The sequence below is a fragment of the Gobio gobio genome (genome assembly GCF_949357685.1).
Source record: "Gobio gobio genome assembly, chromosome: 8".
Taxonomy (NCBI): Eukaryota; Metazoa; Chordata; class Actinopteri; order Cypriniformes; family Gobionidae; genus Gobio; species Gobio gobio.
Genome location: NC_137114.1, coordinates 37,182,122 through 37,207,844, shown reverse-complemented (window position 1 = coordinate 37,207,844; position 25,723 = coordinate 37,182,122). Strand labels below are relative to the sequence as shown.

General features: G+C 40.8%; 1 protein-coding gene across 1 annotated transcript in view; it reads left to right on the top strand.

Moving 5' to 3' along the window:
• dscaml1 (Down syndrome cell adhesion molecule like 1) overlaps window positions 1–25,723 on the top strand; it is a gene marked incomplete at its 3' end in the record, with an annotated part of 158,620 nt that overhangs the window by 84,078 nt on the left and 48,819 nt on the right. Inside the window, 9 exon segments of the mRNA XM_079823998.1 lie at window positions 9,056–9,202; window positions 11,423–11,701; window positions 13,351–13,626; window positions 14,402–14,698; window positions 18,795–19,067; window positions 21,373–21,654; window positions 21,853–21,972; window positions 22,063–22,239; window positions 25,358–25,563. Of these exon segments, the coding sequence (XP_079680124.1) occupies window positions 9,056–9,202; window positions 11,423–11,701; window positions 13,351–13,626; window positions 14,402–14,698; window positions 18,795–19,067; window positions 21,373–21,654; window positions 21,853–21,972; window positions 22,063–22,239; window positions 25,358–25,563 (2,057 nt within the window).

Here is a 25,723-nt window from a genome sequence, read left to right as displayed (position 1 = left end):
TTCAGAATTGCGAATTATAAAGTCAGAATTGTGTAAAATAAAGTCAGAATTGAGTGTTATAAAGTCAGAATTGTGAGAAATAGTCAGAATTGCGAGTTATAAAGTCAGAATTGCGAATTATAAAGTCAGAATTGTGTAATATAAAGTCAGAATTGAGTGTTATAAAGTCAGAATTGTGTAATATAAAGTCAGAATTACAAGCTATAAAGTCAGAATTGTGATATAAAGTCAGAATTGTGAGATATAAAGTCAGAATTGCCAGATATAAAGTCAGAATTGCGAGTTATAAAATCAGAATTGTGAGAAATAGTCAGAATTGTGAGTTATAAAGTCAGAATTGCGAATTATAAAGTCAGAATTGTGTAATATAAAGTCAGAATTACGAGTTATAAAGTCAGAATTGTGAGATATAGTCAGAATTGTGAGATATAAAGTTAGAATTGTGAGTTATAACGTCAGAATTGCGAGTTATTAAGTCAGAATTGTGAGATATTAAGTCAGAATTGCCAGATATAAAGTCAGAATTGCGAGTTATAAAGTCAGAATTGCATGTTATAAAGTCAGAATTGTGAGAAATAGTTAGAATTGCGAGTTATAAAGTCGGAATTGTGAGATATAATGTCAGAATTGTGAGAAATAGTTAGAATTGCGAGTTATAAAGTCGGAATTGTGAGATATAAAGTCAGAATTGTGAGATATAAAGTCAGAATTGCGAGTTATAAAGTCAGAATTGTGAGTTATAAAGTCAGAATTGTGAGTTATTAAGTCAGAATTGTGAGATATTAATTTAGAATTGCCAGATATAAAGTCAGAATTGCGAGTTATAAAGTCAGAATTGTGAGAAAGTCAGAATTGCGTGTTATAAAGTCAGAATTGCGTGTTATAAAGTCAGAATTGTGAGAAATAGTCAGAATCGCGAGATATAAAGTCAAAATTGTGATAAAAAAAGTCAGATTTGTGAGATATAAACTCGCAATTGGGAGAAAAAAAAGTCAGAATTGTGAGATAAAAAGTTGCAATTACCTTTTTTATGTTTTTATTCTGTGGCTGAAACAAGCTTCCATAGCGAACACTATCTGTAAGTGAAGACAGCTTGTGTTCCATTTGTGGCGACATCCATAAAATTGCAAAGTCTTAACACAGGTGACATCTCTAGAGTCCAATCAAATCTTTATGAACCAACTGCAGCTTTTATACCTGATCAGAAAGCAGAGCATTTGTGTCAGGTGCAGACCTCAAAACTGATGGGAGTAGCTCTGGTGGAAGGCAGTGACTGGATGTAAAACCTTCAAATGACACACAGCTCATTAATGTAACTGTATGATGTAACAGAAAACGAGTTGTTCACTCCAGGTCCATCCACACAGCAGGGGGTCCCCCAGAAAAACTGTTGTCCTGTGAAATTTACGGGTGTACATTTTGTTATAGAATGCGGTTGTCACTCCCGTAAACACCTGAACTGTGTGTGAACGCAACTGTATTAGGGGCTCAAATACAGGACTGACAACCATGTCCTGCTGCTGTGTGAACATGGCCACAGAGATCACCCACACAGATGTAATTGAGGTTCTCAAGAAAGAGTGAGCCGGAACGTTGGAGTATGGAGACGAGGAGAACAGCGGGAGCCAGTGCAACTACAGAACACAGGCTGAAGTTGGACAAGAGTGGGTGGGAAGGAAAGAGTGACTGCAGAGAAGAAGTAGATGCAGGGAAAGGCACAATAAATGTGTGGTGCATTGGTGGAAGATATCAGCTTCCTTTATCTAAAGGAGCTCTCTTTATCAGTAAAGTACAACTACATTGTGAATATAACCAGAGCTAAAGCGCATTAGGCATGACATGCAGTGGAGCATCTGCAACCCCTTCATCCAGACTATTCGCAATGTAGCACACCTCCAGTGCCTAGAACACCTCTAGAACTAAAATGGTCCCCTATACAATAATCCCTGACATGTAAACTAAAGTTAATAGTTGGTTTCTGACTCTGTGTCTACACCGGGCGCAACTGTTGCCACAACTCCTCGAAGCTGTCTACACTGAAATCCATTTGGACTGTTGTTAGAAGTCGCGCAAAAGCATGTCTGAAATAGACGGTGAAGGCATGGTGTTTGACCAATCAACATCAAGGTTCAGAACGGTCTATTGTTTTATAATAAGCTTAACATTTTTCCTGAAGAACCACATTACATACATCCAGCATAAGGGTCCATCAGATGTATACAAGGTGCTTTGTTGTAAGACAAGGCCAAGCGAGCAGGAACTGGTCGTTTTTAGATACGCCATATTGTGTCAAGGAAGATTTGGCTGAGGCTTTCTTACAAATCCAGCAGTGCAGCGTGTTTGAGCGTGACTGTTTCTGTGAAAAACAACAGAGTCGACAATAGATTTTTTTCCGCTTCATCTCTCCTTCTCCGTCCCGTCACCAACTGTCTTCCTTCACTTGGTGACATTTGTTTTTATCTCTGATTCCCTCTAGCTTTCTTGATTTTTGTCAGCTCTCCTTCGTTAACCATATTCTGCATCGAAATGACGTTGAGTCCCGCCCGCAGCCAATCAGAGCCCTGGCTGGCCTGTCTCTCCGTGTGCCAGGCTCTCCGTGCGTGCCCTGGTAGCCCGTTTGTGGCTTAACGAACAAACGAGCGTTAGCATCCCCTCCGTTTACACCCCACCTCGCCAGCCTTCCCATCATCCCTCCCTCCTTCTCTCGCTCCGTTTTTGCACATGCCACCGCAGCGCCCCCTAACCCACGTCACGTGAGCGCAGGGGCCCTAGCAACAGCGAGCGAGAGAGAGAGAGAGAGAGAGAGAGGGAAAAGTGGAGCGAGAGAGGGAAAGAGGGAGGGGGAAGAGACGCAGAGCATTAATAAGTAATGGGCCGAACAGTTTGAAACCCGGTCCTCGTTAGCATTGCAGCGGCGCCATCATTTGCATGGGAGCTCCTAGAGCAAATTCAACAACAGCTTCAGCCCACACCCCTCTTTTTTTTCTCTCCCTCCATCTTCATGTGTCTATCGTACTGTCATCATGCATTCTCTCTCTCTCTCTCCCTTTTATTTTGTGATATTTCGGTATTCCTTTCCTCTCATCTCGTGCGCGTCTTCTTCCTCTTTTCCCTTCTGTTGTCGTTCGGCTGTTCTCCGCCCCTACCTCAGAGTCCCCTGGCATTCGTGCATTGCAATTTTCTTTTTGTTGTTGTTCTATTTTCCACACTATTGTGTATTTCACATTACTATTCATATCCTCTCTTACTCTGTTTCTTTTTACCTTGAAAATGATGACAGGAAAATGGCGGCTTTACTTCCGGTAGGATTTTATTTTTAGACCGGATCTTTCTCAGCTGCACTGTGCTGAGAGAGCGAGAGAGTTTTCCTGCCCTCCTGACATCCTGTAACAAAAAACACACATTCTCCAACATGTATACAAACCTCTTTTCTCTCTCTCTGTGTGTGTGAGTGTGTTTCTCTGGCCTTTGGGAGTCTGTGTAGAGTGAGATGTAACTGGAAGGTTGCCATGCTCCACACATAAATCCAATTCCACTTTTTTTTTTCTTCTCTCGGTCTGACATGATGCCCCAGGCTGCCCACGCTACACACTCCAGTACTACCACAGGACCGTGTATGTGTGTGGTACACTCAAGCCCTTGTTTTAGACAGACCTTACATGCCCCCCTCTAATCCATGCACTCACACACACATACACACACCTCAAGGCGAAGGAAGACTAGACAAGAATTGATCTGCACTCCCAAACAGAACTGATCGCAAGGAGACGTGGGACTAATATGTGCATAGCTCTGGCTGTCTCTCTTTTAATCCATCAATCTCCATTGTTTAATCTGTACGCCCAACGGGTCACTTCTTGTGTGTAGACAAATGTCTTATGAACAGTCACACACACACAGGTACATGGATTTTCTTTAAAGCATAACTCAATACTCAAATAAAGAACTCCACTGCTTTTAGGTAGCAGATGTTGAAACCATGGCTTATCCTTTAGTACAACTGTGGTGCTCATATGGGCAATATGGGTTTGAATATGGCTTGCAACATTTCCCTATCCTGCTCCTCCTATATATATATATATATATATATATATATATATATATATATATATATATATATATATATATATATATATATATATATATATATATATATATATATATATATATATATACACACTCACCTAAAGGATTATTAGGAACACCATACTAATACTGTGTTTGACCCCCTTTCACCTTCAGAACTGCCTTAATTCTACGTGGCATTGATTCAACAAGGTGCTGAAAGCATTCTTTAGAAATGTTGGCCCATATTGATAGGATAACATCTTGCAGTTGATGGAGATTTGTGGGATGCACATCCAGGGCACGAAGCTCCCGTTCCACCGCATCCCAAAGATGCTCTATTGGGTTGAGATCTGGTGACTGTGGCGGCCATTTTAGTACAGTGAACTCATTGTCATGTTCAAGAAACCAATTTGAAATGATTCGAGCTTTGTGACATGGTGCATTATCCTCCTGGAAGTAGCCATCAGAGGATGGGTACATGGTGGTCATAAAGGGATGGACATGGTCAGAAACAATGCTCAGGTAGGCCGTGGCATTTAAACGATGCCCAATTGGCACTAAGGGGCCTAAAGTGTGCCAAGAAAACATCCCCCACACCATTGCACCACCACCACCAGCCTGCACAGTGGTAACAAGGCATGATGGATCCATGTTCTCATTCTGTTTACGCCAAATTCTGACTCAACCATCTGATTGTCTCAACAGAAATCGAGACTCATCAGACCAGGCAACATTTTTCCAGGCTTCAACTGTCCAATTTTGGTGAGCTTGTGCAAATTGTAGCCTCTTTTTCCTATTTGTAGTGGAGATGAGTGGTACCCGGTGGGGTCTTCTGCTGTTGTAGCCCATCCGCCTCAAGGTTGTGCGTGTTGTGGCTTCACAAATGCTTTGCTGCATACCTCGGTTGAAACGAGTGGTTATTTCAGTCAGTTGTTGTTTCAGAAGTTGCTCTTCTATCAGCTTGAATCAGTGGGCCCATTCTCCTCTGACCTCTAGCATTAACAAGGCATTTTTGCCCACAGGACTGCCGCATACTGGATGTTTTTCCCTTTTCACACCATTCTTTGTAAACCCTAGAAATGGTTGTGCATGAAAATCCCAGTAACTGCAGATTGTGAAATACTCAGACAGGCCCGTCTGGCACCAACAACCATTCCACGCTCAAAATTGCTTAAATCACCTTTCTTTCCCGTTCTGACATTCAGTTTGGAGTTCAGGAGATTGTCTTGACCAGGACCACACCCCTAAATGCATCAAATCAACTGCCATGTGATTGGTTGATTAGATAATTGCATTAGTGAAGTTAGTAAACGTAATTTCGGGAGGAGCACACCCATCTAATCTTTCAATTAATACCAAGGTATAAAAGCAGCAGCTTACCTCTTCCCATTTTTAGTTCCTGCAGCCTCCCTCCTCCTCCCTTGCTCCTCCTTTTGTACAATGTTGCCTGTTATAGGGGGGCAATCGGAGCTCGGGTAGAATATCCTCTCCGAGCCCCTCTATAGCAGACAGCAAGCCAAATCTGTTTACCTCTTTCACTGAGATTATATGGGCACACAAACTCATGAAATGAGAAATTGAACAGGTGTTCCTAATAATCTATTTATATATATATACAGCTCTGGAAAAAAATAAGAGACCACTTAACATTGGGACACCCCTCCAAATCATTGAATTCAGGTGGTGTTCCAATCACTTCCATGGCCACAGGTGTATAAAATCAAGCACCTAGGCATGCAGACGCTTCTACAAACATTTGTGAAAGAATGGGTCGCTCTCAGGAGCTCAGTGAATTCAAGCGTGGTACTGTGATAGGTTGCCACCTGCGCAATAAGTCCATTCGTGAAATTTTCATCAATACCAAATACTATTAGTGGAAATACAGCAAATGGGAACAACAGCAACTCAGCCACGATGTGGTAGGCCACATAAAATCACAGAGCGGGGTCATCGCATGAACATAGCTCAAGAACAGTGTGTAGAGATCTTCATGGAATGAGTTCCCATGGCCAAGCAGCTGCATCCAAGCCTTACATCACCAAGTGCAAAGCAAAGCATCGGATGCAGTGGTGTAAAGCACGCTGCTACTGGACTCTAGAGCTGTGTTCTCTGGCCTTCTTGTCCAACATCAGTGCCTGACCTCACAAATGTGCTTCTAGAAGAATGATCAGAAATTTCCATAAACATACTCCTAAACCTTGTGGAAAGCCTTCCCAGAAGAGTTGAAGCTGTTATAGCTGCAAAAGGTGGACAAACTCCATATTAAACGCTGCGGATTAAGAATGGGATGTCATTAAAGTTCATGTGCATGTAAAGGCAGGCGTCCCAATATTTTTGGCAATATAGTGTATATATATGGAGAACATGAGTGAAATAAAATAAAAATGGAGTGTGGAGTGATTTTACCTTCATGTTATTTAAAACCTTTATGACACAAAACCAAAATTCAAGTTGCTGTTTCATGAAAATATTTGCTGTATGTTGATCTGAAATCGAATTATTTTTTTGTTGGAGTGTTCAGCAAATATTGACTGTTCCTACCCGACATCATGATAAAACGTAATTGTTTTACAAGGTGGCAATTTCTGACGATTAAATTTGTATAAAAACACACATGGAGCATGAAGTTTCACCCCTAAAACTAACAATAAGCAGGTCGTAAAAATACATACTAAAGAGATTTTACAGATTTTATCTGAATTTGCTGCCTAAATGCAAAATATTTATGATAGTTGCCATGAAACAGTGTTGACTGATCATCACACAAATCTATAGTTAAAGCTTCACTTCTGAAGATGTGAAATTTAGCACATCATATGGGAAAAAAAATGTGTTCTTCATTTTCTTTGTTTTAATAGAATATAACAATGTGGACATTACTCCAAATATCTCCTTTTTGTGTTCTTCAGAAGGAAGCAGTTTGGACAAGATAAGTAATGATGGCAAAATTGTAATTTTTTGGGTGAAATATCTGTTTAATATTTCACTTCATTTGTGCAACAAATTATACAGCTACGGGGGGGAAATGAAGGCAGAGTGAAAAAGAAAAAGTGCAAGAAAGAGAGACCTTGTATCCCTGGTTGCTGATGTTTAATTTACCAGTCTTCATAATGAAAAAGATCCAAGTGACTTAAACCAAAATTACTCACTGACTACCTCTCTTTCTCTCGCTCTCTCTCCCTCCCTGGTCTCTCGCTCTGGGTGAAATGTTGTGACAGCGTTGTGCTGATGTTGTAGGGGGTTAAAGTCACCAAGTGCATATTATCCTGTAAGGCTTAATATGCAGGTTGGAGCGCGAGGGCCGACTCTTAAATTACAGTTTGCTGGGCCTAGCACTCAGCGTGACAACAATACCTACACAGACACCGTGTTGCGTCTATACACACACTTATACACACGTATGCTCGTGCTTAGCTGTCATACGAATATTCATTCAGCAATACATTTGTGTGATGCAAATAATCACTCATCCACACACACACAAATATGTGCACTGCACACATACTTCATTTCATTGTCTTATCACATGGCCATGACATTCACACAGACACACGCTGAATTTATCTTTGTTTCCAGCCATTGTCTTTGTTTGTCTGTAGCTACTATCTGCATGTGTGTGTGTGTGTGTGTGTGTGTGTGAGTGAGCTGCTTGTTATAGTGATGGAGTGTGTGTGTGGGCTGCCGAGTCAAGCCTGTCCTCTCCGCTTTCATAAATCTGCGTTGGATGAAGCTCTCGAGCCATAAAACGCATCGATCGCCATCCTTCACACACACACATGCTCTTCCCACTGGGTAATCCTGCTTTCTGTAGGAACGTTGTGTCTTGTTGAGTGACTTTTGAATGCACAAGTTTGTCCTAATATAAAAGGATGAACAAGACACATGGCAAATAGTCAACTATATATAGTGTAAACACATCTCCATGTTTTTAATGAGTCATAGTGTGGATATGACTCCAGATGTTGACCAATAGCTAAAGGTTTGATCTTAAAGTGTGTTTATATCTATGTTTGTGTCAGACTTTTTACATTTCCAGTCCAGTTAGTTCTTCTCATAACGGAGCGGTTGGCCCAATCCACATGCCGTGCCTGCCTGGAGAAACTAGGACACACATAGTGACTGACTGTTCTCACACACTGACATACTTTGCTGTTGTTATTGTGACCAGTGATGTGCAGTTTAGCAGAACACAGACAAACTCTTTTTTTATACTCTACACACCACTTTTTTTTTGCTCGGTGGTTACTCTTTCATAGCCCACGAGGCTTCTCAGTTATGTTTCAATTAAGTAGATGTTTAGAAGTTTCGGATGATGTTGCCCCCTGTGAGAAACAATGTAGATACGGATCTTCAAATAGTGTGTATAAAGTCTGCCTTGCTATGAAATGACCACGATAAACGCATACATCAAACATCTTGTTTGAATACTTTCAAAGTCTTTTCGTGTCAGAAACATTCGGGGTTAAAATTTACTGAATTGAATAAGAAAGACTGAAAAGGAAGGAGAAACATTTATCATCCACTTCTGGCTTCTGGGCGAGTGCTGCAATGTAAAATACGGCCTTCATGGATGCATAGATAAATCAGAGTGGAGTCAGGCCTCACTGATGTGAAATGAACGTGACAGTAATATACTGTTACAATAACATACACATCAAATATTAAAACACTCTCTCTTTCTTAGTCTGTAATGGATTACTTCTTGTATCCTTCAAAAATTCGTTCATATCTGTACGTGTGTTCGTTTTTGTATGTGGTAACTGGAGACATAATTTTCTGGATTATTTGCATCTCAGTGAGCACGTTTTTCCTACCAATTAAAGCGTTTGGATTTTTGTACAAGTCTAAAGATGGTTATTCTATCTGTGAAGGTTTGCATATAGATGAAGTTGGCCCTGAATGGACTTTATTCTAAGTGTTTTTTATTCTTTTGTGGGTCAATGAAATTCATGTGCGGGTGTTTATATCAACTCTTCTCTGTCTTCAGGTAACAGGTTTTTCCTGACATCATATGGGGCCCTCTACATATCTGACGTTCAGAAAGAGGACGCCCTCTCTACATACCGCTGCATCACCAAGCACAAATACAGCGGAGAAACCAGGCAGAGCAACGGAGCTCGTCTCTCTGTGCTGGGTGAGTATGAGCATTTGTGTGGGTTTGTTTGTTGTTTGACATCTTTGTCATTCTTGTCAATCATAAAGGCTTTTCACACTGCGCTTAACCCCGGGTTATCATCGTTCTAAACATTGATTTTTAACCCAGGGTAAAGGAGCATTTCACACTTGTAATTTAGATGCGGGGTTAGCACCGCTTTTTACCCGGGGTTAGCACTGCTTTTGTACTGTGTGAAATGATGTGGTGTTAGAATGTTACAACTAGGGGCTTACAAGAGTGTAACGATATTCAAACCGAATTGAAAAAACGCTATACACCACCCACGGTTCGAACCGCGATACTCTCATGTCGAACCGAACATGCCCCGCCCGCTGCTGCCCCAGCACAGCTCTCACTTCACCTTATGCCACAAAATTATTTTTTTCTTCCTTGACATTACATTAAATAGTAATTAGGGCACTTTTTAACAACTAATGAGAGCTGTATTTTTACTAAATATTATTATAATAATATTATTTACTAAGTATACACTAACTTTTGTCTTCCAAGTGCATGTCACGTGACTTGGGCGATCGCTCAAGTTGCAGCATGGTGGAAGGACAAAGAGAGCCAGTTTCCCCATTTAGCCAGGTAGGCAAAATGCTACCTTGGGGTCCCAGCAACATCGTCATTTTCGTAGCCCTCACCCCTAAGAAAACCGATTTCCTGTCCTGTAAGCCGTTATACTGTGCTCGTAGCGCACACTCTTTAGTTACACGTGCGCACCCTATCATGCTGTGTATTATAAGCGCAAGAGTAACTCTACGACCATGCAACTTTACGATGTCAATTCGTAAGTCATTAGATAAAAGTAAAGTACGAATAATCACATAACTGGTTCGACGCGTGTTAGAAGGGAAGGATTTTCATGCAGTTATGATGTTCATCTGTTTATCAGGAGCAGTTTTCATGTTTCATTAACAGTTCATGATGTATTGTGTATTCGCCACGGTAAATGGTGTTTCCATAACCACAAAATGCCACTTTATTTTCACTTAATGTTGTTTATTTTTAAATTAGTGTGGTGGCTACTTTATATTATTAACAAACTGCTTTTTAATATCTAATATTTAATATCTTTAACGTATAGGCCTATTTATTCATCAGTATTAGTCATATTCATACAATTTATGTGTTCGTTAAGTAGGCTACAGTGGGACATTATTTGTGTGTGTGTCATACATTTTTATGAAATAAATGTGCTTTTTTTTAAACATTATGGTAAATGTTAAAATGAGTAGATTATTTTTGACTAGTCTACAGTGCAGACATTTATTTTATTTGAGTTTACTCAGGTATGCTAACTGCTCTAAAGAAAACGTGAAGCCAATGTATAAAGTTAAATTATTGCTGTTGTTGTTATTAAGTTAAAAGTGAATCTAGTGTTATTATTGCTGGTGCCCGCCATGAAAAACTCCAAAACCGTGACATGAACCGAACCGTGGCATAGGTGTATCCTTACACCCCTAGGGGCTTAGCAACTGACAACCAATCACGTGCTTTTGGCAATCACGGAAACACTGCGCAGAGTATATAAACAGTCGTTTCTGCGTATGATAGGAAAAATGTCAAACGGCGATGAAAAACGCGACAATTGGAGTGAAGAAGAGACCGTTTCGTTCTTACCTTTTATAGTTTAAAAAGTACACTCATAAAAAAACCTTGATATTACAGTCAGCAATGTGTTATATGAGGACGTGCAATGCTAGAGCCTTTATGTAAATATGTCACGTGCTGCGTTTGTCCAGTCAGTAACACTGACACCGCAAATATGCAAATAAGGACTTTAACCCGGGGTTTAGGAATGTGCAGTGTGAAATGGCACCTTATGAAAACCCAGAATTAACTGTTAACCCCGGGTATAGTATGAGCAGTGTGAAACTTGAATAAAGATAACCCAGGATTCTGTTTGCCCGGGGTTTAGAATGACCCAGGGTTAACTGTTTTAAGTGTGAAAAGCCCTATAGTGCACTAACCATATTTTAACTGGTTTTGTTTAGGGCTGATACTAACGACTATTTTTATATCAATTAATCTAACGACTAATTTATCGATTAATTATTGTCTACCTTTACTCAGACTATTAGAATTAATCAGGCAGTTTTGCTAATGTATCTTTAAGATTTATGCATGTAAATTACCTGATTTGTTATAATTGGATATAATTGCTTGGTCTTAGAATTTTCTCTTTTTCCTTAGACCCCACTGAATCCCCGCCTTCTGTGATGGACAGTTTCCAGTCAGGAGAGGTACAAGTGGGGCGCAGCATAGAGTTGCCCTGCATCGCCTCCGGTTACCCCAACCCCACCATCCGCTGGCTGAAGGATGGGAGGCCACTTCCAGCTGACTCTCGTTGGACGCGGCGACTGACCGGCCTCACAATCAGCGATCTCCGCCTGGAAGACTCCGGAAACTACATCTGTGAAGTCACCAACAGCTTCGGCTCCAAAGAGGTCACAGGACACCTTAATGTCATCGGTAAGGAGACAAAGGAAATAAAGGGAAAGAGGGAGACTAGTAGTAGGACAGGAGTACGTTTTTCAAAAGTTACAAGCTATCTTCACCATTTGATTTGTAGGTTATGTTCTTGGATCAACGTCCTTGTTGATCCTTGAACCATGTTCCTGAACTTGGATTTTAGGGTTAGACATAGACATAGGGATAGCGCTGTGGTTGGAGCTTCAACACCATTCTTATGAGCCTAAGAATAGGTTTAGGGATCATGTTCGCTCGACTAGAATGTTCTTCCAGGACCAGAACAGAATATTCAGGAACATGTGTACTTGGCAAAATCGTGTTCTTTTCAACCTATAGTAAGAGTAGGGTTAGAACTATGTTTGTTTGACTGGAATGTTCTTCCAGAACTAACAAAAGATTTAGAATGTGCAACTTCAAAGTAATAGCCACCTACTCTATTCCCCAAAGCAGTAACCAAAACCCTGTTGCAGGTGTCCTCATCCTTGTTTCTGGAGATAAGTCTTCCTATTGAAGGATTAGTTCTGACCTTGCTTTCAATTAACCTACCTGTGATTTTCAGCTGAATCCGAAGAACTTGATTTGCTGGCTATGTGTGTTGGAACTGGAACTCCAGGAACAGGGATGAGGACTCTTGTCCCAGGGTTTTGGCTGCACTATAGAAGTACCCACCATTTGAAGTAGAAGGATTAACCCAATCATGAAGAAAAAACAGGGTCAATGGATCTGGGTCACCTGTTGGGGATCAGTTTATGGAGTGATTTGTTTGTCCATCTCTTACAAATTCCTGGAATATCCACAACCTTTCATTCGAAGGAGAGGGTCCAGGTCACATAGGTTCAACACCATGCCATCAAATTTAATGCCCCATTTCTCCTGTGGAACTGCGTCATAGGGAGAAAGAGATATTGAACGGAGGATACCAGAGAGTGAGTTTTTCAGCGCATTTGTGTTTAAGTGATTTTGGCACACTGATAGGCCTCTGCCACCTTCTTGCTGACTTACTGAGAAAGTAATATGAGAGGACAGGAAGACTGTTGTGGCCTCTCCAGTCTGACCCCTGTTCTACCAGAAATGTGTGTATGTCTGTTCGAGCAGGAGGGATCTTAGACCAGTGGGATGGCATTAGCTGGAGTCTTAATGTGAAAGGAATAGGGGAATAGAAGAATGGGAGGTGGGGTGGACATTTGGACGTTTAGCCGGTGGGCACATCACACCAGTTTGCTCACACAGATTCTGACAGGATAGGAGGGGAGGAGGGCACACACTCACATACATACCCATACACACACACACTCACACATGCACCATCATACACTGAGGCCTCCAGCACATAACACCAGCTGCCATATTGTTCACTGACATTCTATCTATCTATCTATCTATCTATCTATCTATCTATCTATCTATCTATCTATCTATCTATCTATCTATCTATCTATCTATCTATCTATCTATCTATCTATCTATCTATCTATCTATCTATCTATCTATCTATCTATCTATCTATCTATCTATCTATCTATCTATCTATCTATCACAACATAATTTTAACTTTTACACTAAAATAATATATATTTATTCAAAACTTTACCCTCAGACTCAAACACCTCTCTCTCTGTCTCTCTCTCTGTCTTTCTCTTTCTCCACAGAGCCTCTGAGAGTCACATTATCCCCCAAGAACCTGAAAACAGGCATCAGCAGCACAGTGATTCTGTCCTGTGCTGTTCAGGGCTCGCCCCATTTTACCGTCTCCTGGTTCCGCAACACAGAACCCATCGTGCCTGACCAGCACTTCTCCATCCAGGGAGTCCACAACGAGACACTCTTCATCACGGCAGCCCAGAAAAGACACTCAGGGGCATATCAGTGCTTTGCCACCCGCAAGGGTCAGACCGCACAGGACTTCTCCATCATACTGCTTGAGGGTGAGTGGATAATGGGATAGCGCTGAAGGTTGTGGTTCGGATTCTAACTCTGCAGTGATTAGATTTATTTTTTGGCATCAAAGTTCCAAAATTAGATTACTATTATTTGTCCTAATCAGGCATGATAAGACAAGTTTCCAGTAACATGTACTTTTGCTGTCCATGATGAACATGAAATACTGCACAAAGCAACACCATAACAGTCAATCAGAATATATTTGGTTTTTAATTTACGGAAACAGAAAGGAACCAAGCAACTGAAAAAAATTATTGTTGTTTGCAGCAAAAAAGACTGAGGGCTAATAGAATAAAATAACTGTGCTCAATCCAATGATTTTGTAACGGCTTTAGAAAACAGACTGAAACAGTAGTAATATATAATTTGATGATAAACATTTTTTTTTAAATTGATATCTTGTGTTAAACTTTGACAGCCCTAAAAATGCATTTTGTAAAATATTTTTTGCTTAAATTATCTATAGCCCCCAACTCTGGATTAAGTAAACTTGCATTTTACAGTTTAAATTGATTGAATACAATTAAATTTAGTTTGGACAAAATATAACAAAAAGCATTTTTTACAAATTTACTTTTTTCAGTGACATTTCTAGGACACAGTTTCATAGTGCTATTCAGCATTAGTGACATAAAATGTAACATTTTTGAATCACTCTTGAAAAATTGAGCTGTTTGTATGAAATAAAAATGTCAGCAGTGTGCCTTTCAAAGATTATAAAGTCTTCTATCTGTATTCCCTCTCTCTTTTTCCTGTCAGACGGCACCCCACGGATCGTCTCGTCTTTCAGTGAGCGCGTGGTAGCCCCTGGCGAGCCCTTCTCTCTCATGTGTGCGGCCAAAGGAGCTCCTCCTCCCACCATCACCTGGACGCTGGACGACGAGCCGGTAGCGCGGGACTCGGCGCACCGGGCCAGCCAGTACACGCTCTCCGACGGCTCCACTGTCTCGCACGTCAATGTCACCAACCCCCAGATCCGCGATGGGGGCGTGTACCGCTGCGCCGCACGCAACTCGGCCGGTAGCGCCGAGTACCAAGCGCGCATAAACGTAAGAGGTGCCTGTCTACTTTTCAATCTCAGACGTTTAGGGTTATAACCCGCCACCTCCCCGACCCCTGACCCCTGAACTCCTCCACCTCATCTCAAGTCCAGATGTCATCGCTTCTGATCAACTCAAGTGTCATTGTGTGTGTGCGTGGGTGGGGCGGGTGGGTGTGTGTGTGTGGGTGGAGCGTCTTATGTTGTTTGTTCATCGCAGCACTGTCACCTGTGCGTCTTCTCATCTTGAACAGCATTCTTTCTACTGTCAGATCATCCGTTTGTGTTCTCGGTATCTTTCCACTTCTCTTGTTTGTCTCTCCATCTGCTGAGTCTTTGTTCCTCTCTTTCACACATACACGGTGTCTCTGTCTCAATGTCGCCGGCTGGCTGGCACACGTGTGGTGTCCTGGCTGTTCTGGGACAGAGTGGAGAGCTGGCAGCAGGGAGACGCCATCACGCCAAAGAGAAAAGAGACACGTCAGCTAAGAAACCAGACTGAGAGGAGAAGAGATGAGATGAGTTGAAATGGTAGAGAAGGGTAAAAACTAGGGGGAATACTTTGATTAGAAAAGATAAGAGAGGACAAAAGTGGTGAAAAGAGGAGACAAAAACTTGAAGAAGAAATGAGGATAGAAATGAGATGAAACAATAGGAGAGAAGTGGAGCAAAGACAAGAGAAGAGAACGCAAATGGAGAGGAAATAAACAACTTAAAGAAGGGGAGGGAAAGGAGAAAACTAAGCAGAGACCAGATGAGAGAATGCAAGCGGAGGAGGAGAAGCAGAGTGCAGAGAAGTGAGCGGAGAAAAGTGGAGATCATTTTTTTATTAGATGACCAGTGTGGGGAAAAAAAAAGTAGCTATAAAACGAAAGTAGTGACAGATCTTTTTTTTTTCATATTATGATGTATTGGGATTTCAGTACACCTTAGTCAGCGTAACGCCATCCTAATTTTTGACTGGGATCAAAACGAGGCTGTGAGGGATAGAATAAAGTGTGTTCAATGAATTGTGCTGTTGTTTAACAACAATGTGATCAGCTGAAAACTTCCAGTAGACAAATGTGACCCCAAGTCACACGGGTGTATTTGTGGTAATAGCCAACAATACATTTTATGGGTCAAAAGTTTTGATTTTTCTTTTATGCCTAAAATCATTAGGATATTAAGTAAAGATCATGTTCCATGAAGATATTTTGTAAATTTCCTACCATAAATATATAAAAAATTTATTGTTAGTTAGCTGAGGACTTCATTCGGACAACTTTAAAGGCGATTTTCTAGCACCCTCAGATTCCAGATTTTCAGATCTCTGCCAAATATTGTCCTATCCTAACAAACCATACATCAATGGAAAGCTTATTTTGTTCAACTGATGCATACATCTCAATTTAAAAAAAAAAAGACCCTTATGACTGGATTTGTGGTCCAGGGTCACAAACTACAGACTAAAACATCTAAAGACTATACATCTATCCCTCACAGCCTCATTTTCATCTGCGTTAAATTAAATATGGCATCTAACCTAACTAAGTTCTATAAGTAATGAGTACTGAGTACTGGTTACCTTGTTAACTTGAAACTAAGTGCCTTAAAAACTCATTTTGATATCTGATACTTTTTGGTAAGAGAAAAACAAGAGGCCTCCTCTCTAAAATGAATATCTTTTTAAAGATCTGATGCCACTTGCCTGAAAATTCCAGTAATTCCATACCCAGTAGAGCTTGTTTTATCAACCCAGTACCTTGTAAACAAAGGCTTTGTTTCCAGTTGGACAGATACAACCCAGTGTGTCATACTCTCAGAAGTTGCGTTAAGCCAGCCAATCAGATTAGGTTTGCCAGATCGAGACCATTTTGTGCATAATTTGCATCAGACGGTTGGTGAACGGTCGGTGGGCGTGCCGTCTGAGTGAGATTGAGTCGTGTTGACAGGCCTGTTGAATTCACCCTCTCTTCCTCTCTCTCTCGCTCTCTGAAATGTTCAGTTATGACATATCTGTCTGCTTTAAGGAGACATGCCAGAACAATCATCGCAGTGAGAATGAGACCCCTTGCCAGGGAGCCACAGTTAGTGCGCACACACACACACCCCATGATCCCAATGCTCATGGACACACTCATATAGTCTTAAAACACTACTGCCTGACTAATACGCTCTGACCGCAGTGTGTTCATGAAAACTGACAGCATTGACTTTACCACATACTCGTATCCATCTCACACGCACACATCTATTTTTGAGATGATAGTTTCGGAACACAATATTTAACAAACACAGACACCCGTGAGCAATCAGGCCCATTCTTCCTGTGAACAGTACAATAGAGTTGCTCAGTTACTATCTGGATCCTTATCTAAGTTCATACATTCATATATTATGTTTGAGAACAAAAGAAAAATAGAGAAATAGAAAGACAGCCAGAGAATAACTGTGAAGAAGAGAGAAGAGGGATACTGTGCGACAGTCTTCTTGAATAATACATCAGGGTTGACTTGTCAGAGCGGTGACTTCAAAGCACAACGCACGCTGAGCTGAGAGAAAGGGAGAGAGAGCAACAGAAGAAGAGAGAGATACGAGGATGAGGAGTGGGCTGTTAGAGAGGATGAGAATATTTGTGTGCATAAAATCTCCATATGCCCCATCGACGATTTATAAGGCGATCCGCCCTCCATTTTGAGGGAAACAAAATGTCCTTCTACGTCTTCCCGTGCTTTCGGTTCCTCTTTTTTTTACACCTGAGCCACCTTGTCTCCTTTTTTCTTTCTGCATCTTCAGGCATTGGCCATTCAAACCTTCACAGTGCTTCACCATCCATTTGTTCGTATACCCCTCCATCCTCGTGTGTGATCTGAGAGCAGAGTCCTGAAGAAAGCCAGCCCAAAAACAAAGAAAACAAAACAAACACGAATCGGTCATTATTAACCTTTTCAAATTCGGCAATGACTGGTCTTGCTAGCAAGAACCAGAAGCTGTTAGCATATGCTAATCACTTGAAAGGGCATTCGCACAGACGGTGTTTTGCAGCGACAGAGCAAGTTTCAACAATAGATGGTGATTTGAGATGACTAGAGACAAAAATTTGCGACAAATTTGAAAATGCACAGTGACTACCAGATTGTGAAGAACTGAACTAAATTTCGAGCAGGACTCGTACTAGCAATCAACAGCCTGCGTCGAAGGTGTTTTTTAGCCGGTTGAAGCTGGCCTCCTAGCCTGGCTAACCTTGTGTTTAGCTGATTTAGCTGGCCTTAAAAGAAAAGAGCCTCAAAACAGACCAGCCTATCCAGCTTAGGCTCATTTAAGCTGTTTTTTTTTTCATTAGGTCAATACAGCGACTTCGCAAACTCCAACGATCAAATCAACGTCAGTGTGAATGCCGCCTCAGACTTCAGACTACTACTGAGCAGCTCCCATAAAAAAGCACCAAAACATTGTAGAATTACTTTTCAAATGCCATTCATAAGCTATGTAGCATTTAGCTGATCAAACTTAACTTAACATGGCACGGTTTGACTCAAATAATTCTAAGGCCTCTGCTCTCGCAGTCCTCAATCCTTTAAATGTGTATTTTGGGACGTTGCTATGAAATGTGATGTTGTATTTTCCACTCTGCCTACACAAACACATTAGGTTAGTATTTTATTGTTAAGATCACGCCGCACATAGCATTACTATTAAATCCATTAACTTGGCATATTAATGTAACTGCAAAAACACACCTCATTCAGTTGCTGAATTTATAAAGGCATGGTTCGTCTCTACGATATGCGCCTTTGTGCCAAGCTCTGATCAAGGATACGCTAGAAGCCACATTGAAACTTTAGATGCACACACCTATTACACCACAATCTGTGCTGTGAAGACCAAGGGCATTCTAACCCCCTCCTCCCCCTCCACCACTCACTCTTCTGCTTTCTTCCTCCAACATTTCTCCCTACTTTACCCAAAATATCCATGCAAAACCTGGTCTTCCATCTCCCACTCTTTCTCAAATCCTTTTCTTTTACCCTTTTCTACCCGCCACATTCTCCCTCTTTTTTGTCTTCCTCTCTCTATCTCTCTCTCTATCTCTCTCTCTCTTCCTTGCTCTTGCTTTTCTCTCTCTTGCAGGTCCTCCCAGTATCCGGGCCATGCGAAACATCACAGCCGTGGCCGGTCGCAACACTTTCATTAACTGTCGTGTGATTGGTTACCCCTATTACTCCATCAAGTGGTATAAAGACATAGTGCCGTTGCCAGACAACCATCGTCAGGTGGTGTACGAGAACGGCACTCTTAAGTTGAGCGATGTGCAGAAGGGCATGGATGAGGGAGCGTATCAGTGCAGTGTGCTCATCCAACCCCAGCTCTCCATCAGCCAGACTGTCTACGTCACAGTCAAAGGTTAGTGCTTACTACCAATTATTTTGGGGATGTTTATGTCACAAGTTTTTTAGATGAACCCAAAAAAGTCAGAAGGGTACTCACATTTGATTTAGGACCTATTTATTTACAAAATGAATGAGTTTATTTATGTAGCACATTTCATACACAATGGCAATTCAAAGTGCTTTACACAGAAAAGGAATTAAAATGTTCATATGAAATAAAATAATATAATGTGAATCACTAAGATCATGGTACCCCAATCTGGAGTGGAAGAAATTGGAGAGTCAGGTTCGTGATTTTACTTCTGCTTAAAAGTATTTGTCAGGTAACTGTGCGTTTAAACAGTACCCTTAAAGGGTTAGTTCACCCAAAAATGAAAATTCTGTCATTAATTACTTACCCTCATGTCGTTCGACACCCGTAAGACCTCCGTTCATCTTCGGAACAGAAATGAAGATATTTTAGTTGAAATCTGATGGCTCTGAAAGGCCTCCATTGGCACAATGGCACAGTTCACTCTCAAGACCCTTAAAAGGTACTAAAGACGTCGTTACAAAGTCCATCTCACTACAGTGGTTCTAAAATAACTTTATGAATCGGTGATAATAGTTTTTGTGCGCAAAAAAACCCTAAATAACGACTTACATAGTGATGACGATTTCAAAGCAAGGCATCATGAAGCTTCGAAGCGTTATGAATCAGTGAGTCGAATCAGCGGTTTGAATCGCCAAATTTCAGCAGTTTGGCGGTTTGACACGCGATCTGAATCATCATTCGGCTCACTGATTCATAACGCTTCGAAGACCGTCCTCCATTGATTTTTCTTCTCAAGTCACCTTTGATCCCGCGAGAAAAATGTTACTACAATCGACAGGTGTGTGGCCTCACGGTCTGTGCATTCAGAGGATTATAATGCTAAAAATTGGTTGAAAATGCCCTTATGTCTGTGGTCTCCCACAGTTTTAAAATCGGTTAAGATTTGAAAATCGTCTAGTGTGTCCCAGGCCTTAGTCAGAATGGATTTATTGTAAGCTTCACGCCAAACCTGAAACATCGATTTTTTTTTTTTTTTTTTTTTTTTCAGCTATCCAACATTTTTTTATCAGACTTATGCATTGTTGAGACGCGTTAGATTTAGTTTGAACTAATGTGATTAAACAATGTGTTCACACTAAGTCTGAAATATTGTACAGCATTTATGCATTTTCATTCTGTTTTATTTATTTCCATTTTGTTGGTCCTTTTTTAATTGTTCACATGCGCTGAACGATTCATTCAGGTGTCCACAGAGAATAAAAAAAATGGGCTTGGTGTAAATCGTTTTAGTGTGAAACTTTATTTTTAATGTCATTTAGTAACATTGGATTTGGTGTGAAGAGGCTGCCCTGAGAGGATTTTTGGACTTGAGCCTAGTCAGCAGGGTATCTTGATTTTTTTTTTGGAGGATTTCCAAAAAAAAACAAAAAAAAACCCCTTTGAGGTTTAGCTTTTCTTGGTAACAGGTTTCTTCAATGAAAGGATGCCCACTGCACAGTATTACATCTTTTACATTTCTTCTGAAAGTGTAGTGGTTTATTGTGGCAGAATGAATGTGTTTTGGTAAACGGAGTGTGTTTTGCATTAGAATGAGTGTATATTTAAGCTGTAGGCGGGTGGTGAAAGTTGGGATGGTCTTTCCCATCCGCTGGCACAAAGACCCTGAGAGAAAGCACACCACTAATAGCCTCTGATTAACAGGATTACAGGCCTTCTGCAGTATTACAACCATTCATCAATTACCCAGTGTACTTAGCATGTGTATATGTGTGGGGGTGTTATTTTCAGTATGTTAAATCTAAATAAAAGGGAGGTCACTCTGATGTTGGGTTTTGAATCTTCACTTCGCCATGTGTGTCCATACAAGGGGCTACAGCTCCTGGTACAAAGACAGCGAGGTCTAGTGTGTGCGTTTGCATGAGTGTGTGTGTGTGTGTGTACCAGTACAACCGAACACTGACTCCAGTGTGAAGTCAGTATAGTGTGCTGCTTGTCTTGTCATGTCTCTGATTTAATTAGCTGAATTTTAACGAGCCCCAGATTAAATCCCCCAGATGTCTCCGATGGAGCCCCCCACCTCTGTTTCCATGGCAATGCCATTATTCCCCATGCCAATTGGGCTCTAATTAGAGCAGCTATTATGGGCTGGAGGGGTGGGATGTGTGTGAGTGTGTATGTGCGTGTGCATTTTTGGAGGGTGATGGGGGTCAGTATTACATTGCGGACCATGAAGGGTTCGAATTTTGACACTGAAGATCTCTCACTTGCTCTCTTCCTCCATCAGTTCCTCCCCTCATCCAGCCCTTTGACTTCCCTCCCACCTCCATTGGTAAGCTGATGTACATAGCGTGTGTGGTGTCCTCCGGAGACATGCCAATCCGGATCACCTGGAGAAAGGACGGACAGGAGATTGTGTCGGGAACATCAGGAGTCACCATCGAAACCAAGGAGTTCATGAGTTCCCTTCAGATCTCCAAAGTTTCGCTCGAGCACAACGGAAACTACACCTGCATTGCAAGCAACGACGCAGCAACTGTCAGTTCAGAGAGACAGCTCATTGTAACAGGTGAGCAAGAGTTATAGGGGAATGTAGTGGGATAAGATTTCGCCATTTAGGACATTTTTCAGGACCAGGATTGCTGGGTTAGGGTTAGGACCATGTTTGTTTGACCAAATGTTGTTCCAGGACAAACAGAACATGTCCTATTTGGCAAAACCACTCTTTTGTTTTCTCCTTTCCTGAAATATATGTTCTTCATTGTAGTTCCCCCTGGTTTTCTGGTTCAGCCCAATAACCAGGATGGGATCTACGGCAAGTCAGAGGTTCTGAACTGCTCTGTAAAAGGGTACCCTCCTCCCAAAGTTGTCTGGAAGCATGCCAAAGGTAACATCTTTTGTCATTGAATGTCCAAAATATCCATTTCAAGGTTTCATGAGCTGATGATGAGCCCCAATCTTCATCTTGATTCTGAAGGTATAGGGAACCCCCAGCAGTACCACCCAGTTCCACTGACGGGTCGCATCCAGATCCTGTCCAACGGTTCTCTGCTGATCCGCCACGTTCTAGAGGAAGACCGGGGATACTACCTGTGTCAGGCCAGCAACGGAGTGGGGTCCGACATCAGCAAGAGCATGATGCTCACCGTTAAAAGTGCGTCTGACCACTCATTTACATCTTTACACATAATGACATCAACTCTGTTCCAAAACCTACTGACCAATGTCTACAAAGGCATCTATCTTCTAAAGATGCATCTTAACCATCATGGAACCTCAAAAAGTTATGGTTTTGAAACATTATTCATTGGCAGAAACTCTTTTAACGGTCACTTATGCAAACGGGAGTCATGCAACATGCCTATTTTGAGTTTATTACAATAAAGTGCAACAGTGACCACCCACTTTTTCAGTAGCCTTGGTACCAGAAGTAATTTTTCAGTAGCCTTGGTACCAGAAGTAATTTTTCAGTAGCCTTGGTACCAGAAGTAATTTTCCCATTTATTTTCTCCACAGGAGTTCTTCAATAAAGTGTTCTAAGCTGTGAACCAAAGTTAACCAACCAGTTTAGAAAATAAATCACAACATTAATACACTGATTCAATGCAAAAATGTATATGGACAAACGGACAAGTTTAAATTGGCAAAAGACAAAAGTGCCAGGATGTGTGCATAAATAACTTTATGTAACTTTATAAACATTTGAAATGTCTTAATCGAACCAAAACAATATAATGATTTAAAACTATAGTAAAGTTGAAAGAAAGTGCTAAAAACCAGTGTGTTTATGATTATGATAATTTATATATAATATGATAACAAATACCAGTTTGCATCATCAAGCAGCATAATGGACTTTTTTGTACTGCTAAAATAACTGAATGTGCAAGGGTTCCAGTCTCAGTCTTTTCCAATGTTCAAATGGCCCACTTTTACATTAAAAATTTAGAGTTTGATATTGACATGTTGCTAAGCTCAAGCCTTGATTCTCTGTAAAGTTTAAAAATATATAACTCAAATATTGAAAGACATTTGAAAGCTTAGAAGTGTTTAGTTGGAATAGCATTTCCCTTGATTCCATCCAACGTCTTGAATAAAAATTGTGAGATTACCTCACTTGTGAAGATACATACTGCTTTTTATTTTGGGCAAAATAAGTTTTCGGAATAACTTATAATAATAAATAAAATGTCACACAATTTTGCTGCCTAATTTTTGCCTTACGTGTAGCTCATTAGGTTTCAGGGCATAGCTGTAGAATCATTTGCTAGAATAATAAGAAAATTGACTAAATCTCTTATTAAACCATGGCATAAAAATAAAGCCATATTTATTATTCCCATCACAGTAGATTTGAGGAATTTTGAATGTGATTTGACCTGCAGTCTTTGGGGTGGTTTGTCATGGTGTGTGTTTGAGGTCTTTGTTTAAGAACGGCCCTCAGATGGGCTTTCACGTCTCAGACTGATGCCTGCGGGAAGGGTTTGGGATGCTTGAGTGGACGCACTCACACACAACACACCACGTCTACACACACACACACATAGATGCACATACACCTGCATCTGTCACACTTTGTCACTCAAACTAATGACCCAGGTTATGATATATCCGTCACACTGAGGCAAGAAATACAAGAAGCCTTTGACTTTTTTTATATAGTAGCTAGAATTGCTAGGAGTTACTGTGTGTGTGTGTGTGTGTGCGCACGCGTGCGTGTGTGTGTGTCTGTCTGTGAGCGGCTCTCAATAAGAGCAAGAGTACCAAAACAACAGATTCAAGTGTACCCAGCTCATTTAGATTAATAGAACATTACAATGGAATCCGTAAGGCCATCTCATGACTGATCGTTAGATCGGACACACGATCTGTTCTGTCCACATCCATATTATTGATCCCTCACATAATGTAGAGTGCAGAAAACTCCCATCCACGCAACACTGCCCTAGGCTTCAGTTACAGTCCTGACCACTTTTAAACAAACCTCATCCACTGGTGTATTCATTAACACTCCGCCAGAACATTCTACCCGGGTGGATCTTATGAAGAAATATCTGGGTGGTATTTCACCTTATAACCAAAAGAAGAAGAAAATAAGAGCATATATTTTCCATAAAGATGATGGAGCCTATTTATTATTTTTCTTTCACCCCAAATATTCATCATTATTGTAATGCGAAAGAATCTCATTCTAAGTGATGTTCTGTGATGTTTGAAGATCTCATTATTGTATTTGGCATTATCATGTCCACAAAATATTATTTTATTAACATTATTATAATTAAATTTACTTTTTAAAAAAACTGTACTTTACAAATGGACTTTATAATGTACATAATGTATAATGCAATATAAGTATTCTCATTACAACAACAAACATAATTATTGTAAAGATTTTTGACATTAGGCTGTTGACAATTTAAGCAAAAATCTATGCTACAAATGTATTTATGCAAAATAGTCTTTCATTATTTATTTAATTATTATTATTTTGGGGTGAAATGTAAACTATGAAAATAGAGAATTATTATTTATTTTTTTTCAAAAGAAATTCAGGCTTTCTTGACCATTAAATTATCACAGTAAAAAGGATTAAAAATGTAATTAATTGGTATTATTGGAAGGGTAAGTTTACTTAGTCTAACAAGAGATATTATACAAATGGTTTTAATTTTTCATGCTATGTGGATATGCGGCTCTGTGTTTATGGCATCCGACTTATTTAACAGTGGATTCGTCTCTCTCTCTCTCTCTCTCTCTCTCTCTCTCTCTCTCTCTCTCTCTCTCTCTCTCTCTCTCTCTCTCTCTCTCTCTCTCTCTCTCTCTCTCTCTCTCTCTCTCTCTCTCTCTCTCTCTTTCTCTCTCTCTCTCTGATTCAGTGTTGGTGTTATTGATTGAATCGTTCCTCTGTTCTGCCTCCCTCAATTCTATCCGTTTCACTCGTTGGAAGGGAGGGAATGAATAAGTGATGAAAACAAAACAGCGGAACCCTCCTCAGATCGATAGTGTGTGTGTGTGTGTGTGTGTGTATGTGTGTGTGTGTGTTTGAGGCAGCACTAGAGAAGAGTTACTCGGGAGGATTGAGTGAGCGAGAGAGTGTGAAAAAGTGATTGAGGAGTTGGAAGAAATGCACACACTAATGATCACTGCCCCGTGTCACAAGAACACCAGGTGTCGGGTTAAAGTCACACTGACCTCTGCCTGTTTTTAAATGCACTCTTTCCTTCACATATATTTACCTCCTGTCCTCCTATACCATCTTTTCAATTCAGTTCCGGCTATGATCACATCCCACCCAAACACCACCATGGCCATAAAAGGGCAGAACAAGGAGTTAAACTGCACCGCCCGGGGTGAGTACCCCATCATCATCCGCTGGGAGCGAGGCGACACAGTTATTGACCCTGACCGCAACCCTCGGTACTCCATCACCACCAGCCCCAACGAGAAAAGCGATGAAGTTATCTCCACACTGAAGGTGAGACACTCACACATACATGTATAAATGTCAGTGAAGGAGTACCATGAATGTTGAAACGCAGAGTCTTGTCTTAATGTGTCCAGACGGGTTTCCTGGTAGACCTTTTACATTATTTTTTTTTTCTTTTGCTGTTTGGTTGTATTTGTTTGTTTATAAG